Here is a 13,404-nt window from a genome sequence, read left to right as displayed (position 1 = left end):
TCGTCCTGCTTGCTTAGCAGAACGTTGAACCCATGCACATCCTCAACATTGCCATCCGCAACGACATTCCCAACGAGGATGAAGACTATGCGGCGAAATACTACGCCTTCTGCCAAGAAAAAGTGAGTGAACCTCCTTTTCTTGCTTTACTGTTCATTGCCAAAGCTATGTCTTGCTAGAAAAAATGGTATAGTACTAGTTAGCAAATGTGCACTCTAAGAGCTTTTGTTGTTTTCTTCCTCTTTCACTAGCAATTGGGCCTGCATAAGGCAATGTCTTGTTCTGCATGTAACGCAAAGTAACAAATGGTGATTTTTTCATAGTTGAGCACATGATCCTTATCTCTTACTTCTTACACTTTCATGTCATAGTTTTTAGCTTCCTAACTTAGAGCAAACAAAAACATTCGACCATGTTACCGGTGTTTTGGGGCCTGCTCCGGAAGGGGGGAATTTGGAGGGTATTAAAATTTTATTCATCTTTGTGCTGACATGCCTCAGTAGAACTTTTCTTTATACTTCTTGTGCTGCCTTATGTGCTATTTTTGTTGGAATGACCTTGTAAATTCAAGGTGAAAGTGGCACGCTCTCGTGCTGCTTCACTTGCTTCAACAGCACTTGGAAATAGCATAACTTCAAGCAAGGTGTACACTTGGATAAGGAGAAGTGAACGCTCTTCTGATCTCTACTTTATTTTTTTCATGCTTTCATTTTGAGAGGCACCCAGGCTGAATATGAACCAGCTACCACATGCTTCTTTTATTTTTTTTGCCAGCCCCTTGCTGTGCTTATCACTGACAGGTGTGCTTTCTTTTGTGCCTCTTCATTGTCGTAGTGTGCCATCATGAAGGAGAGGATGGTCCGCAGAGTCACCTTCCTCATCCTGCACAAGAGACGGTTCCCCCAGTACTACACCTACCGCTACCGTGACGATGTGAGTCCATTGGAATGTTTTTGCGGCCTCAGCGGGCTTTGTTGTAGGTCTGTAACTGGAAAGAAGGGGTTCGCCTTACAATTCTGGCTCGGGTCGCTCTGTAAGGCCACATGTTCGAGCTCAACACAGGCCTATTCTTTTCCTTTAGTTTCAAAAAGACTTCTCGTTTTTGGCGGTACCAATTAATGGGCATGCGAGGGTATTTTCACTGGGTTCTTTTTATTTATTTAATGCCCAAGAACAAGCTCTCTACCAATGAAGAGCTGTTCTTACATCATTAGTACATGACTGTGTAGTTGGGCCTGTTTTTATGTCGCATACGAATGGAAGAAAAATTGGAAGCAGTTGTATTGCCCTTACCCTGAAATTACCTTGAATGTTCTAGTAGCCGACTTATAAATGTAGGCTCTGAGTATCATTTTAGGGCAATCAGTAGTGTTGAAACAAGCAGCAGTGTATATATACTAAAAAACGGAAACTACAGCGAAGTGTAGGCAGGCCTGGTGTCCCCACGAAAGGGCTCAGCTGGCGCCATGTTGTGATAACCGCACTACAACACGGGTGGGCTAAGCTCAGTTCCCTTTTTCATCTGATTTGTATTGGAGACTCAGTTATAAGCGAAATGGGATGCACGTGGAAATTTGGTGGGAGCAGTAACTTAGCTGCTGGCCTTGACGATTGCATGGTCTGCTTTTCTTCTCCCCTGCTGCCCAGTACGTGGAGGACCAGATCTACCGACACCTGGAGCCTGCACTGGCCTTCCAGCTGGAGATCAACCGGATGCGCAACTACGACCTCGAGGCCATCCCTACCTCCAACCTGAAGATGCACCTCTATCTGGGGAAGGCCAAGGTGAGAGTTCCCTGGGGTGTGGCCTCTTAGAACACGCTCTTTGTATATGCTTTTGCATATTAGTATTTAGTACTAATATAAATAGTACATATTACTAATTATTACCTATTACTTATTATTAATTATTAAGTACTTATTACTTAATAACACTAATAGTACCTTTGGGTATCGAGAGAAAGCAAGGGCAGCAGCAAGTTGCAGATAGGTTTGTTGCAGATGGGTCAGGGCAGAGCTGATTGAGCATCCGTGGAAGAGGCCTTCATGCTGGTATGGACATACAGCTTATTATAATGACTAATGTGCCCTAAATACGGGTTATTTTAAGGGGCTATAATGCTAACATACTGCGAAAGCTGTGGTGTCATAACTAGACACTGGGGAAGAAGAGCCTTTCTGTTGCTCAACTCTCATAATTTGTGTCCACTCCCATTTTGTGCAGTTGTAACTCTTGTTTGCTGGCTTCATAGGTTGGATGGGGTCGTTGTAGGAGTTGACCTGCGGTCCTTTTGGAAGCCAGAGTTTAGTTTCGCCCTGCTCCCTTTTTCAGGTCCCCAAGGGCCAAGAGGTGTCTGACTTCCGTTTCTTCATACGTGCCATCATCCGACACTCTGACCTGGTCACCAAGGTGAGTGACACCTAGTTAGAACACCGTTTCTTCTTCATGCCCCAAGAACAGCTCGTGTTGAAGCTCGTGTCCGTTCAGCAGTGCGCAGCTGAGCAGTGGCCGCCACTTGCATGTTCTTAGGCGTGCTTCCTTTTCTTTCTTTAGTTTTACTTTGTTTTAAATGTGTTGAAGCTTGATGACTCTGTATGTATTATTCTTCACTAACCTTTCCTTTTTTTTTTCCCCCCTGCCTTTAGGAAGCTTCGTACGAGTACCTCCAGAATGAAGGCGAGCGTCTCCTGCTCGAAGCCATGGATGAGCTTGAAGTGGCCTTCACCCATCCCGTGGTGAGTTGGCCCACCATTGCAAACAACAAATGGCAGGAAGTTTGAATGTTTGACAAGTACTAGCAGTACTTTAGCCAAGGCATAACACAACGGGCATTTTTTGAACCAAAGTCTTTTTGGATGTGTTGTCGACTTGGGGCCAGCATTTTTTTTGTGTGTGTGTGCACTCTTGATATTCTCTAACACTGGTGCTAACTGGGTGGTGTGTGCATGGTACCAGCGTTCTTTCCTCTTCTCCTGAATGTTCAAGCTGGGAAGGAAGTTTTTGACATCTAGGGATAGCAGTAGTAGCTTGGGGCGAGACTGATTCTTGCTCTGATCTGATCATACCACATGTTTTTTGCTGCTTTCCATGTTTTAGGCCAAGAGGACAGATTGCAACCACATCTTCCTGAACTTTGTGCCAAAGGTCACCATGGACCCGGCAAGGGTGAGTCTGCAGTGCAGTTGCAGATAACGAGCTGAGCATCACATCGGTCAGACCTGAATACTTCATTTATCTGGAGATCGATGTGACTAAAGGCATTGGTAAAAATAAGCAGTGTAATAAGACTGCTAAATCTAAGGTTCCATCGTGCATTTCATGCTCTTTAACGAGTCTTTTTAACCATTTTCTTAATCACCATAATTTCATTTAGTATGACGGGGTGTGTCAGCGATATTCGTAGTTTGCTTTTGTTGGGAGTGAAGTGCTTATTTCTGAAGCTGTCATATAAGTACACCATTCACCAAAAGTCTAGAGTCAAGGGAGTTTGGTTCGAAGCCCTGTAGTGGGGCTTCATTCTTGAGAGATCAGTGAGATTAAAAGTAGACTCTTGTTGAGTTGATCAGATATCTCACAAATAGCGTTTTTTTGAATGCCGGGCTTTGTGTCGTGCCATAGATCGCCGAGAATGTCCGGGACATGGTGATGAGGTACGGACCACGGCTATGGAAGCTGCGTGTGCTCCAGGCAGAAATCAAGATGACCATTCGGTGAGTTGACAGAGAGCAGGCGCAGAACCGCGCACTGCTAGGACAATTCACGGGGCTTGGAGGTATGGGTGTCTTGTATACTGTCCTGGTGACAGTTTCTAAGTGTTGTCATGTCTTCTGTTCTTTGTTCACTGTCGTTTCGTGCAGTCCTTTTGTTTTCTTTTTTTTTTACTGCGAGAATGCCAAATGTCTACATTGGTATAATGTTGGCCTGCTCATACCTCGTGGTTAGTGGTTTACTTTGTGATGGGGAATCATTAGTGCGTAGTTGTACTATATCCTAGGGATTTCTTTGTCATGCAGTGCAAAGTTGGAGAATCTGCCAATCATTAGGTTTAGCGTGTAGAGAACAGTGCAGCCCTCAAACAGAGAAGAACACTGGGGAATATTGCTTCTTTTTTTCATTATGGAGGAAAGTAACTGAGCAACGATTGCAGGCGGGGATATAATCTGGCAACGTGGAAAGCAGATGTCTCCCGTTATACTTAGTGGGCTGACATATGGCACCCGCAGTGCAGCGAGCAGAGTTTTATGCAAGAGCATAAGGTGTTTCCCCGTCCTGGTGTCGCTGTTGCACACTACGAAGCAGTGGTTTCCGGGGCAAAGATTGTGGGTCCCCAAATTGTTGCACAAGTGCGGGACTGCTTGTGTTTGAATCTATGCACAATTAATCTAGTACGAAATGGCCGGTTATAACTTGCGCCCATCGGTCAGGAGCTGAACCATCAGCCAGCACATGCAAGAGTGTCTGTTTGAGCATGTCTTGTCCAGGCATGGGAACAGCTGTGGTATTTGTTTGTCACACGTAAGCAGCAGTATATCGTTGCTTTTTGAGGAAAACACATGGAAACTGAGAAGTGACGAAAGCAGTCCTTCATGTCAACTAATTATTATTGTGTCACAAATTAAACGCCTTCCTTTATTGATTGGCTGTGCAACTGGATTGCCATACTGTGGGACTTGCCGTCGCCTCAGCAATGTGTTGCTATGTGTGTGAGTGGATTGCTATGCTCCTATTATGCAGTTGCTATGTGTAGCAACGCCTTGTTTGTTATACAGCTGTTAACCAATTACAGTTGTTAAGCAACCAAGACAAGATTTTGCTCTTCTTAGTAGCTTCTGGATGATTATAGTGATGCAACTTTGTGCACTGCAATTTAGCAGTTTGTGCGTGGTATCAGCTGCTGTATATTGAAACTTTATTGTTGATAGTTCAGTTTTAAATGTGCTAGTGCTCAGGGACCGTAGATTTCTCAAATGCATGCCGTACACCTTGCAGATATGCTTCTAACTCTGCGATACATTATTTAGTAATAATTTTTCTGTCCAGCTTACTGCCATGACTGCTGTGTGTGTCGGAATGCGTGCATGCTTTGTGTGTATAATTGTGCATGTGTGTGTCCAATGTCGCAGATATGTCTAACTGCAAAATTGCTAAAAGCTGGCTATTACGCCATAGTGTTCTAAATTTTAATGCTGCTGCAGCGGGAACCTAGAGCAAATTTCAAATGCATGCTTGCGCCTTTGCTGTTTGTTGGCCTGCTTTGAATGTCTCAGGAACGTAACAGCTGCATTCATTGTTGGGGTTTCCAAGTCTTTCTTAAGAAAGACGTGGAAACTGTGTCTTCCATGAAAGACGTGAAAACTGAGTCTTTCCTGAAAGACTTGTCGGCAGTTCGTAATTTGTCTGTCACCGGTGGGCTGTTTGTTTGACCACGTCTTGTTTTGAGTCCAGTGCTAGTATATCTGCGGGCGGAAATATTAAGCAATGTTTGATGGGATATAAAGTGCAGAGCAGTGTTGTGCAATGCTTGGCTCGCTCTGCAGTGGAGCGTTTGTTGCCCTCATCCCTTGACCTTGCCTTGTTCCCTCCTCTCCTCCCCCTCCGGCTGACCTCTGCCCCTTGCGCATGCTTGCTGCCACTGCATGGGTTTGGGGGCGCATGCTCTCGGCCTCGCAAAGAGGCATTGATGCCAGCTCCACGCCGTGCCACATGGTTTTCACCGAGGACACGATTGGGCCTGGCGTGTAAGTGCGATCGGCAGCTGCACACTTGATTAGGAACTGGGTTCGGGGACGTGTGTCCTGCTCTGGAACACTCGGGCCTGTATTCTGGAAGTGCCCTAATAAGTAGGGCTTGACTGCACGCATTTGCTAGCTCCAAAATTACAAGTACCACCATTGGTGCCATTGCCTTAGGCCTACTCATCCTTGCCCCGGCGGTTCAGTGGTTAGGGTGCTTGACTACAGAGTCCTAGGACGTGGGTGCAAATATGGTCATGGTGCTGCGTTTTAATTAAGATGAAACACAAGGCACCTATGCGATGTCATTTGAAGAACACCCAGAGTGGCCAAAATTATCTGGATTCATGAATTTGGCTTCCTTTATAGCCTGATTGGCTTTGGAACATTAAACCCCATAAACCAAGCCAAACGTATGCCATTTCTTCTTTCGGGCACTCTAACACATCCTTTGCATTGTGGGTGGCTGGTGCCGAATTGTTAGGGCACGCAGTGCAAAAGTGGAACATAAGACCCTCATTTGCGGACCTATCTGTGAAATCTCTCCCATGCCTCCTTCATGTGAGCCTGTACTTATCGCTGTACAGCATGAATAAATGACATGACCCATCAGTGATCCATAGTACAGATAGCTCAAATGATGTAATATTCACTCTAGCACTACAAGGCAAGTGTAGTTTCTGCCAAGATAATATGTCGAAAGACGAGCCAGCTGTCGTCGCAATACCATTGTCTCCACATTTGTGACTACAACTAGTTGGCACAAACTGACAAGGGCATGTCCATTTAGAGGGCACTTCCATGATACAGGCTCTAGGGAAGCTGTATAGCCATGCTACCACTTGACTTGGGGCAGTACGTGTCAGCATTTTAACATGCGATTTGCCATCCTACCACTTAGTCAGTGTAGCCAGAGCAAAGTCGCCATGGTAACCCCTCCTTTTGATCCCCAGGCCTCAACTGCACACGCGCTTAGTCAGTCTTTGGAAGGCACAGTGTTTTGGGAAAGTGTCTTTCTTGGCTTATCGCATAATGCAGTCTAGGTTCACAACCAGTGTGCACAGAGTGCCACGTTTCTCGGCGCCTAGTGCTGACATAGCGTGAACAGTTGGCATAGTCATTATTAGATGCTGCAGCAGTTCAGGCTGATTTGTTGCACTGTGTTCCGTATTGTCTGCTGACTGAAACTGACCCTGCGTAATGGCGCCTGTGAAAGCTGGAGAACAGAATGGCGGTCCACCAAGTTTAGCGCGTGTTACGAGCAATGTCACACAGAATTTCGCCACCCTAGGCGAGCTGATTGATAGTGCTGCTATGTGGGATTCCTAGTCAAAAGTTTTCCTGGAGTAGCTTATCAAGGCACACGCCATTGCCTCTTGCAATTCTCGCACGAGGTATGCCTCTAAGCACGCCTGAGAAGTGGACTGAAATAGGTGAACCGAAGAAAAGGAATTTAGTACACCATTTTTTTAATTTGTCTTGAATGTGTACACTAACCTTAAAAGTGTTAACGCGGGTAAAGGAGGGGGAAAATGTACAGACCTGGTTTTATAACCTGGCTTACTGAATAAGTTGTACGTCCTTAGAGGCTGGTGTTCGTAGTTGCGGATGTGAACTGCGCTAGGAAGGCCAACGAGGAATGAATTGTGTGAAGAGGTATTGCAGGTTCATTCAGCGAGAATCGCCTTCATCCAAACAAAACAGGAACGTAGAAGCTGAACGTTTTCTTTATAGCTAGGCCAAGAAGACTTGAACTTTAGGTTATGCCACGCCATTCCGGTAACTGATGGTGGCTTAGTGTATAATGGAGAGGATTCCAGGGAAGGGTAAAAGCAGTGGGAGATGGCAGAGGGCTAAGTTGGCGGACGACTTCGGGAAGGGAAAATCGGTTGGGGTGTTGCAGCTGGCGTGTGGAAAGGTTTATTGGAAATCGGTAGGAGAGGAAAAGCCTGTGTCCTGCATTAGACATAATTTGGCTGGTGATGATGATCATGTCATGATGATGATGATGACACTGGCCAAGTCTGAAGCCGTTTATTTTATAGCAGCAATAACCATTGGCAAGGGGTGCCCTTGTGGTGAAATTGCAATTGCCATTGCAATTTTTTTTCTTTTCCTTCTCTTGTCCTATTTCGAATAACGCATAACCAGCCCAAGTCTGAACGGCAAGTGTGTGCCCATCCGGCTGTTCCTGGCCAACGAGAGTGGCTACTACCTGGACATTGCGCTGTACAAGGAGCGGCTAGACCCCGAGACTGGGCTCATGCAATTCGAGGCCTGGGGACCGCACCGTCAGGGTCCCCTGCACGGCTTGCCCATCTCAACACCCTACCTGACCAAGGACTACCTGCAGCAGAAGCGCTTCCAGGCGCAGTCCAACGGCACCACCTACGTCTACGACTTCCCCGACATGTTCCGACAGGTCCGTGCCATTCTCTGCACGTGCATCGTCTCTCCTCCCCGAGTTCTGTTGATACCTGTGTCCTTATGATCTCTGTTTTTCTCATAACTTTACAAAAGCCATCTCGTGCGGGACTGATGTCCACTTTTTCATTCGTGATGTCTAATACATTAAAGGAAGCAAATGCAGCTGGTACTGATTGCCTTCAGTAAGCTGTTTCATACACAATTGTTTCTCACAATTTGCTACCTTGTCAACGAAAGGTGTTGCCGTCTGGTGGAACGGCAGTAAACTGAAAGGGGAGCATGACATCTCCCTTTGTTGTCAGGATGATGCACTATGTGGGATGCCACAGGGAAGGAAGTTCTCCAGCATTATATTTCTCACTCCACAGTGAACACCTTTCAACCTGCCATGTACTAATCCAATTAAATTCTCTTTTTTGTGCTGGTTATCTTGCAAAGAGGTAATATACCGATTCTCCCAAATGGGGGGGGGGGAGGGGTAGTAGTATGCAGTTGCCTGCAGCACTTCTTACAGCTCTCCAGCTCTCGAGAGGATGCATTGTGTGGCTGGTTTCTGCACAAACTGTGGAAAGGAGAACAGAGATGGGTAGCAAGGAGTAATGAGAGTAATAAATAGTCATTGGGGGGGGCCCAGCTCATTTGTTTAGTGAACCTGGTTATGCAGCTAATGACAGACGGACAATTTGCAGGCAAACGCGAGACAATAAAAGGGGCTTTGCAATCCTGCCGCTGTATTATGGTGACAATGTTGGGATTCACGTGGGTCTCTCTTGCTGCAGGCCCTGCTTCGACTCTGGGAAGAGCACGTGGAAATGCGTCCAGGCCAGGACATACCGGAATCGCTGCTAAGCTGCGTCGAACTGGTCCTCGACTCACAAGGCAGGCTGGTCGAGCAGAAGAGGCTCCCGGGGGAGAATGATGTATGTGTGCCTCATTGTTCACGCTAAAATAGTTGCTATTTAGCACAAAGCTAGAAAAATGCCCAGTTGGTATAGCACAGGCTGGCCACCATTTCGGAATGCATTAAGCTTTGATAAGAGGCACGACGCATGGACTTCTTATGATGCCGGCTCCTGTTCGTAACATTTGTGTCCTCTCCACGTATACTCCTTTGAACTTGTTTGCCCCGTGGTCACAATTGTGTTATATAGACCTTTTTTCGACTCTTGGAAAAACCAGCTTCACTGGGCTCTGAAGCGGGCGTGGGGAAAATAATACTCAGCGTTCTCTTTGCTACAAGCACTACCCCATCTCCAATATGGCAGCTCCCTTTGACCACTTTTTGTAAAGGTATATAGGCACATTCACATCCTGATTCCAATTTTTTTGTTGTTATTCAGGTTGGGATGGTAGCCTGGCGCATGACGTTAGTAACGCCCGAGAACCCAGAAGGTCGTGACATCATTGTCATCGCCAACGACATCACATTCCTCCTCGGCACTTTCGGACCACAGGAAGACATCCTTTTCCTGGTAAGCCTATGCCTCTTTTCTTACATTCTCTGCGAGCAAGATAGGAATCGTGATTTTTTTTATATATTCTCTTGGCCTTGTTATTTATTTTCTTCCTATTTCGGTCTTCTATTCGATGTGCAGAAAGCGTCTGAAAGGGCTCGGGCTCTGGGCATCCCACGACTCTACATCTCGGCAAACAGTGGAGCCAGGATTGGTCTCGCGGAGGAGCTGAAGCACCTGTTCAGCATCGCTTGGGTTGACCCTGAGGTGCCCGATAAGGTGAGGATCACATTCCTGGCTGCTGTGGGCATTACTGGGAGCAGTCACCAAGTGTGTTAACTCTGCTTTAAATGATTTGTTGCTTAGCCTGCTGATGCCTAGGTGCTTGTTCTAATTTATTATACTAAAGTAGGTCTCTTCTTAACTTTTTAAAATTACGGTTTAGCTGCGTATTGTGCAGTTTCATGTGTTGACCACTCCTTGTCCAGACAAGGGGAACATATTGAGATTTGAGATTGCAATAGCATGATTTAGCTTGCAGTTGCATCAGCTTCATGTTTTGCACACACCCTTATAAAAATGCGCTATTCTTCTTTTTTTTTTTCTTTTCTTTTAGGGTTATCGGTACCTCTACCTGACGCCGGAGAACTTCAAGAAGGTCAGCGCCTTGAACTCTGTCAACACAGAACTCATTGATGATGAGGGCGAGACGCGCTATAAGATTACCAGCATTATCGGTAAGCTCGATGGTTCACTTCTTCCGTCGAATACTCCGTCCTCTGAACGCGCACGCACTCTTCCTCTGCTTTGCAGGCAAGGTGGATGGGCTCGGTGTCGAAAACCTGAAGTATGCGGGTCTGATTGCTGGAGAAACATCCCAGGCTTATGAGGAGATTGTCACCATCAGTTTGGTGAGCTAACACTTTGTGAAAATCTTGGAATGTAGTTAAAATGATGTTTCAGTGATGTTTCAGGGCATCTTCACATGAAATGCTTGCTAACAAAAAAAAATAATAATAATGAACATTTTTGGTCTTTTTGCCAGGTCTGTGTGGTTTCATAAGCCGTAGACTACTGTGACAGTGCGCCCAAAATCCTAATGTAATTTTAATCTTGTGCCATTTTGGAGTGAGGCATCCACTGTAGTTCCAAGATAGTCATTATCCTGCAGATTTTTTTATATAAGCTTTTACTCTTTGCTAGCCTTTCGGCTTATTTAATGTCTGTAAAACATGAGGTGCTTTTACCATAGGTCACATTCACAGTTGTGGAGGGCTTTTAGAATGGGAAGATCTGATGATAATGTTGCGTTGCTTAACATTACAAATGGTGCGTGCAGGTGACGTGTCGGGCCATTGGTATCGGGGCCTACCTGGTTCGTCTTGGACAGCGTGTCATCCAGCTCGAGAATTCCCACATCATTCTCACGGGTGCTGGAGCCCTGAACAAGGTGAGGCCGCCCTAATGATATGAATGTCCGAGTCTGTGGGAAGCATTCTTTTTTAGCAGCACTTTGGATGTACCAACTGTTGCCTTCTTTTTCCACCTTGCTTTTAACTGCGAGCTTGCTTCACTGGTAACAGTTCAAGCGACCAAAAACATTACTCCCCAGTAGTGCTCAAGCGTTTGAAAGTGCAGGATTAGTTTTCAAGGGTTGCCAATGCGTTGCTCTGTTAAACTTTCAGAAAATGCTTGCGATAGTGACTATCTCAGCATGATGAGTGATCGGTTGTGGCATGCGGTTGGGTATTAAGATGAAAGAGGCGCAATGAGGAGCCGCGGATGTTTGATTCAGTTGTCCACCTGTTGCGCTTGCAGCTGCTCGGCCGAGAGGTGTACACCTCCAACAACCAGCTGGGAGGGGTGCAGATCATGTACCCCAATGGTGTCTCGCACGTGACCGTGCACGACGACCTCGAGGGTACCTACGTCATGCTCAAGTGGCTCTCCTACATGCCCAAGGTGAGGGCTCTTCTACCTTGGACGACCTGCTCTTTCTACCAGCGTTTAAAACTCTCGACAGGTCTGTGTGGCATTGAGACTCTAGAGGCGCTCTGCTATAAAGTTTTGGTGTTTCAGTGTAACTAGGGACCCTGCTTGGAGCAGGGGTGGGAGTAGGAGAGATTAATGCACCATGCAGAATGAGTTAAAAAGCGACACTTTTCAGATTTTAATGCTCTGTCGTTTGTCCCAGGTACTAAAGAACCATAACTGCCGTACGTTCTTGGGAAACTTGTCATGTGAAAAGATTGTAGGCATGAGTGCAGGTAACTAGCAAGGAGCATTCGAAGTATGCAGCTCCTTATGCGCGAGTCAGTCTCACGAAAAGACTGCTCGAAATAGCATAACGAATTTGTGTCAGGTAGTAACATATTCTACCCAGTCAAGCTTGTAAGCAGTAGGGCATGCACCTAATTGTCAGCGAGGTTGTTAACAAACAGCTCGTTGTGGTCACCTGTGTGTGTGTGCAGTGCAAGGGTGGAAAGCTTCCCATCACGGAGTCCCTGGACCCCATTGACAGGGACGTTGTGTACACCCCGTCCAAAGTTCCTTACGACCCCAGGTGGCTGCTGGCTGGACGGGATAGTCCAAGTGAGTTGTGCATGCGGCATGTAATTTTGACTCCTCGCACAGTGTTTGGTTTTCTTTACCTTGTCATATCGTTATTTTTATTGTGACGTGTTCAACTCTTCGGCTTAGGTTTGGAAGCAGCAAATTCTTTTTCTGACCTCCTTTGCATGATGCTCTCACAGGCTGGCTGTTAATCTGGCTATTTGAAAAAAAAAAATATTTGTCGAATTAGGAGGACCAAGGACCGTTTATTTATTTTTTCTTGCTTTCTGCCTTAAATGTAGACTTGCCTGGTTTCTGGGAGGATGGCTTCTTTGACCGCGGCTCCTTCATGGAGGTGATGCAGCAGTGGGCCCAGACTGTTGTCTGCGGCCGCGCCCGCCTCGGTGGCATTCCAGTCGGCGTTGTTGCTGTCGAGACGCGGACGGTAGAGATTGACATCCCCGCCGACCCTGCCAACCTTGACTCTGAGGCAAAGGTGTGTGTTTCTTTCTTCCTTTTGCAGCACCAGCTGTATGAATGGCATTGACATGGTTCGCAATGTTTGGTGACCATTTTACTTTGGTGTCACTGGGTCATGTGACCAAATAAGCAGCCTTCCCATGCCTTCTCCACAGCTCGCGAGTCCCCCGATCTAATGTTATGACTGCACTTACGGTGATACCCACAAGACATCCTGCGAGCTTGCCCGAAGAGGGACACGGCAACTTGTGGCGACTGGTGGCCCGTAGATAGAAATACCATCATGTCGCGAGAAATCTTTTAGGGGTGCAAGTTGTTCCCTCACACTGACTTCAGCTGCTTGACTTGTGCTATCGAGGCAGAGAGAAAGAGAGAGAGAATATTCTTGGGGCGTCCGGTTTCAACTTTCAAGACAGGACTTTCCAGTGCCATTAACCGTATCTACTGTTGGCACTTGGCATTTGTTTAAAGTAATGCTGACGACAAACTGAGGTTGGTATTAATAGACTAAGTCGATCTGATCACAAAGAGACATCTCTCACAAAAAGTATAGCTTTTGTAAGCTCAGAAAGGGCCAAAAAATGAAATGCAGCTAGTTGTTCAGTTCAGTTCAGTCGTTCAGTTGTTATGCAGCTAGTTGTTATCACCGGTCAATTTCTGAAGTAAACTGCATGCATCAACACCAAATTTCTGGCGCAGATTCGAGAGCCTGGGCTATGCAGCTAGTTCGCTTGAAAATGGCAGCAACCACTGCTTC

The 13,404-nt window shown here is 46.3% G+C and overlaps 1 protein-coding gene across 11 annotated transcripts in view; it reads left to right on the top strand.

The window, feature by feature from the left end:
* Positions 1–13,404, top strand: part of ACC (acetyl-CoA carboxylase) — an 86,010-nt gene that overhangs the window by 63,412 nt on the left and 9,194 nt on the right. For 7 of the 11 annotated variants that reach the window (XM_084584806.1, XM_084584804.1, XM_084584810.1 and 4 more), the window contains 18 exons: positions 18–122; positions 835–933; positions 1,648–1,785; positions 2,333–2,410; positions 2,647–2,736; positions 3,098–3,166; positions 3,620–3,711; positions 5,674–5,739; positions 7,885–8,155; positions 8,940–9,080; positions 9,501–9,632; positions 9,756–9,893; positions 10,231–10,351; positions 10,428–10,525; positions 10,954–11,064; positions 11,433–11,576; positions 12,086–12,206; positions 12,470–12,663. In XM_084584806.1, coding sequence (XP_084440932.1) covers positions 18–122; positions 835–933; positions 1,648–1,785; positions 2,333–2,410; positions 2,647–2,736; positions 3,098–3,166; positions 3,620–3,711; positions 5,674–5,739; positions 7,885–8,155; positions 8,940–9,080; positions 9,501–9,632; positions 9,756–9,893; positions 10,231–10,351; positions 10,428–10,525; positions 10,954–11,064; positions 11,433–11,576; positions 12,086–12,206; positions 12,470–12,663 — 2,208 coding nt within the window. The remainder of the gene's footprint in view (positions 1–17; positions 123–834; positions 934–1,647; positions 1,786–2,332; positions 2,411–2,646; positions 2,737–3,097; positions 3,167–3,619; positions 3,712–5,673; positions 5,740–7,884; positions 8,156–8,939; positions 9,081–9,500; positions 9,633–9,755; positions 9,894–10,230; positions 10,352–10,427; positions 10,526–10,953; positions 11,065–11,432; positions 11,577–12,085; positions 12,207–12,469; positions 12,664–13,404) is intronic. The other 4 variants (XM_084584805.1, XM_084584814.1, XM_084584807.1 and 1 more) reach the window with 3 other exon arrangements.

This window comes from Amblyomma maculatum, chromosome 11 (assembly GCF_055883805.1).
Source record: "Amblyomma maculatum isolate TAMU_Amacu chromosome 11, ASM5588380v1, whole genome shotgun sequence".
In the NCBI taxonomy this organism is placed as follows: domain Eukaryota; kingdom Metazoa; phylum Arthropoda; class Arachnida; order Ixodida; family Ixodidae; genus Amblyomma; species Amblyomma maculatum.
Note: the sequence above shows the minus strand (reverse complement) of the source record. Positions and strands in the feature narration are given on the sequence as shown.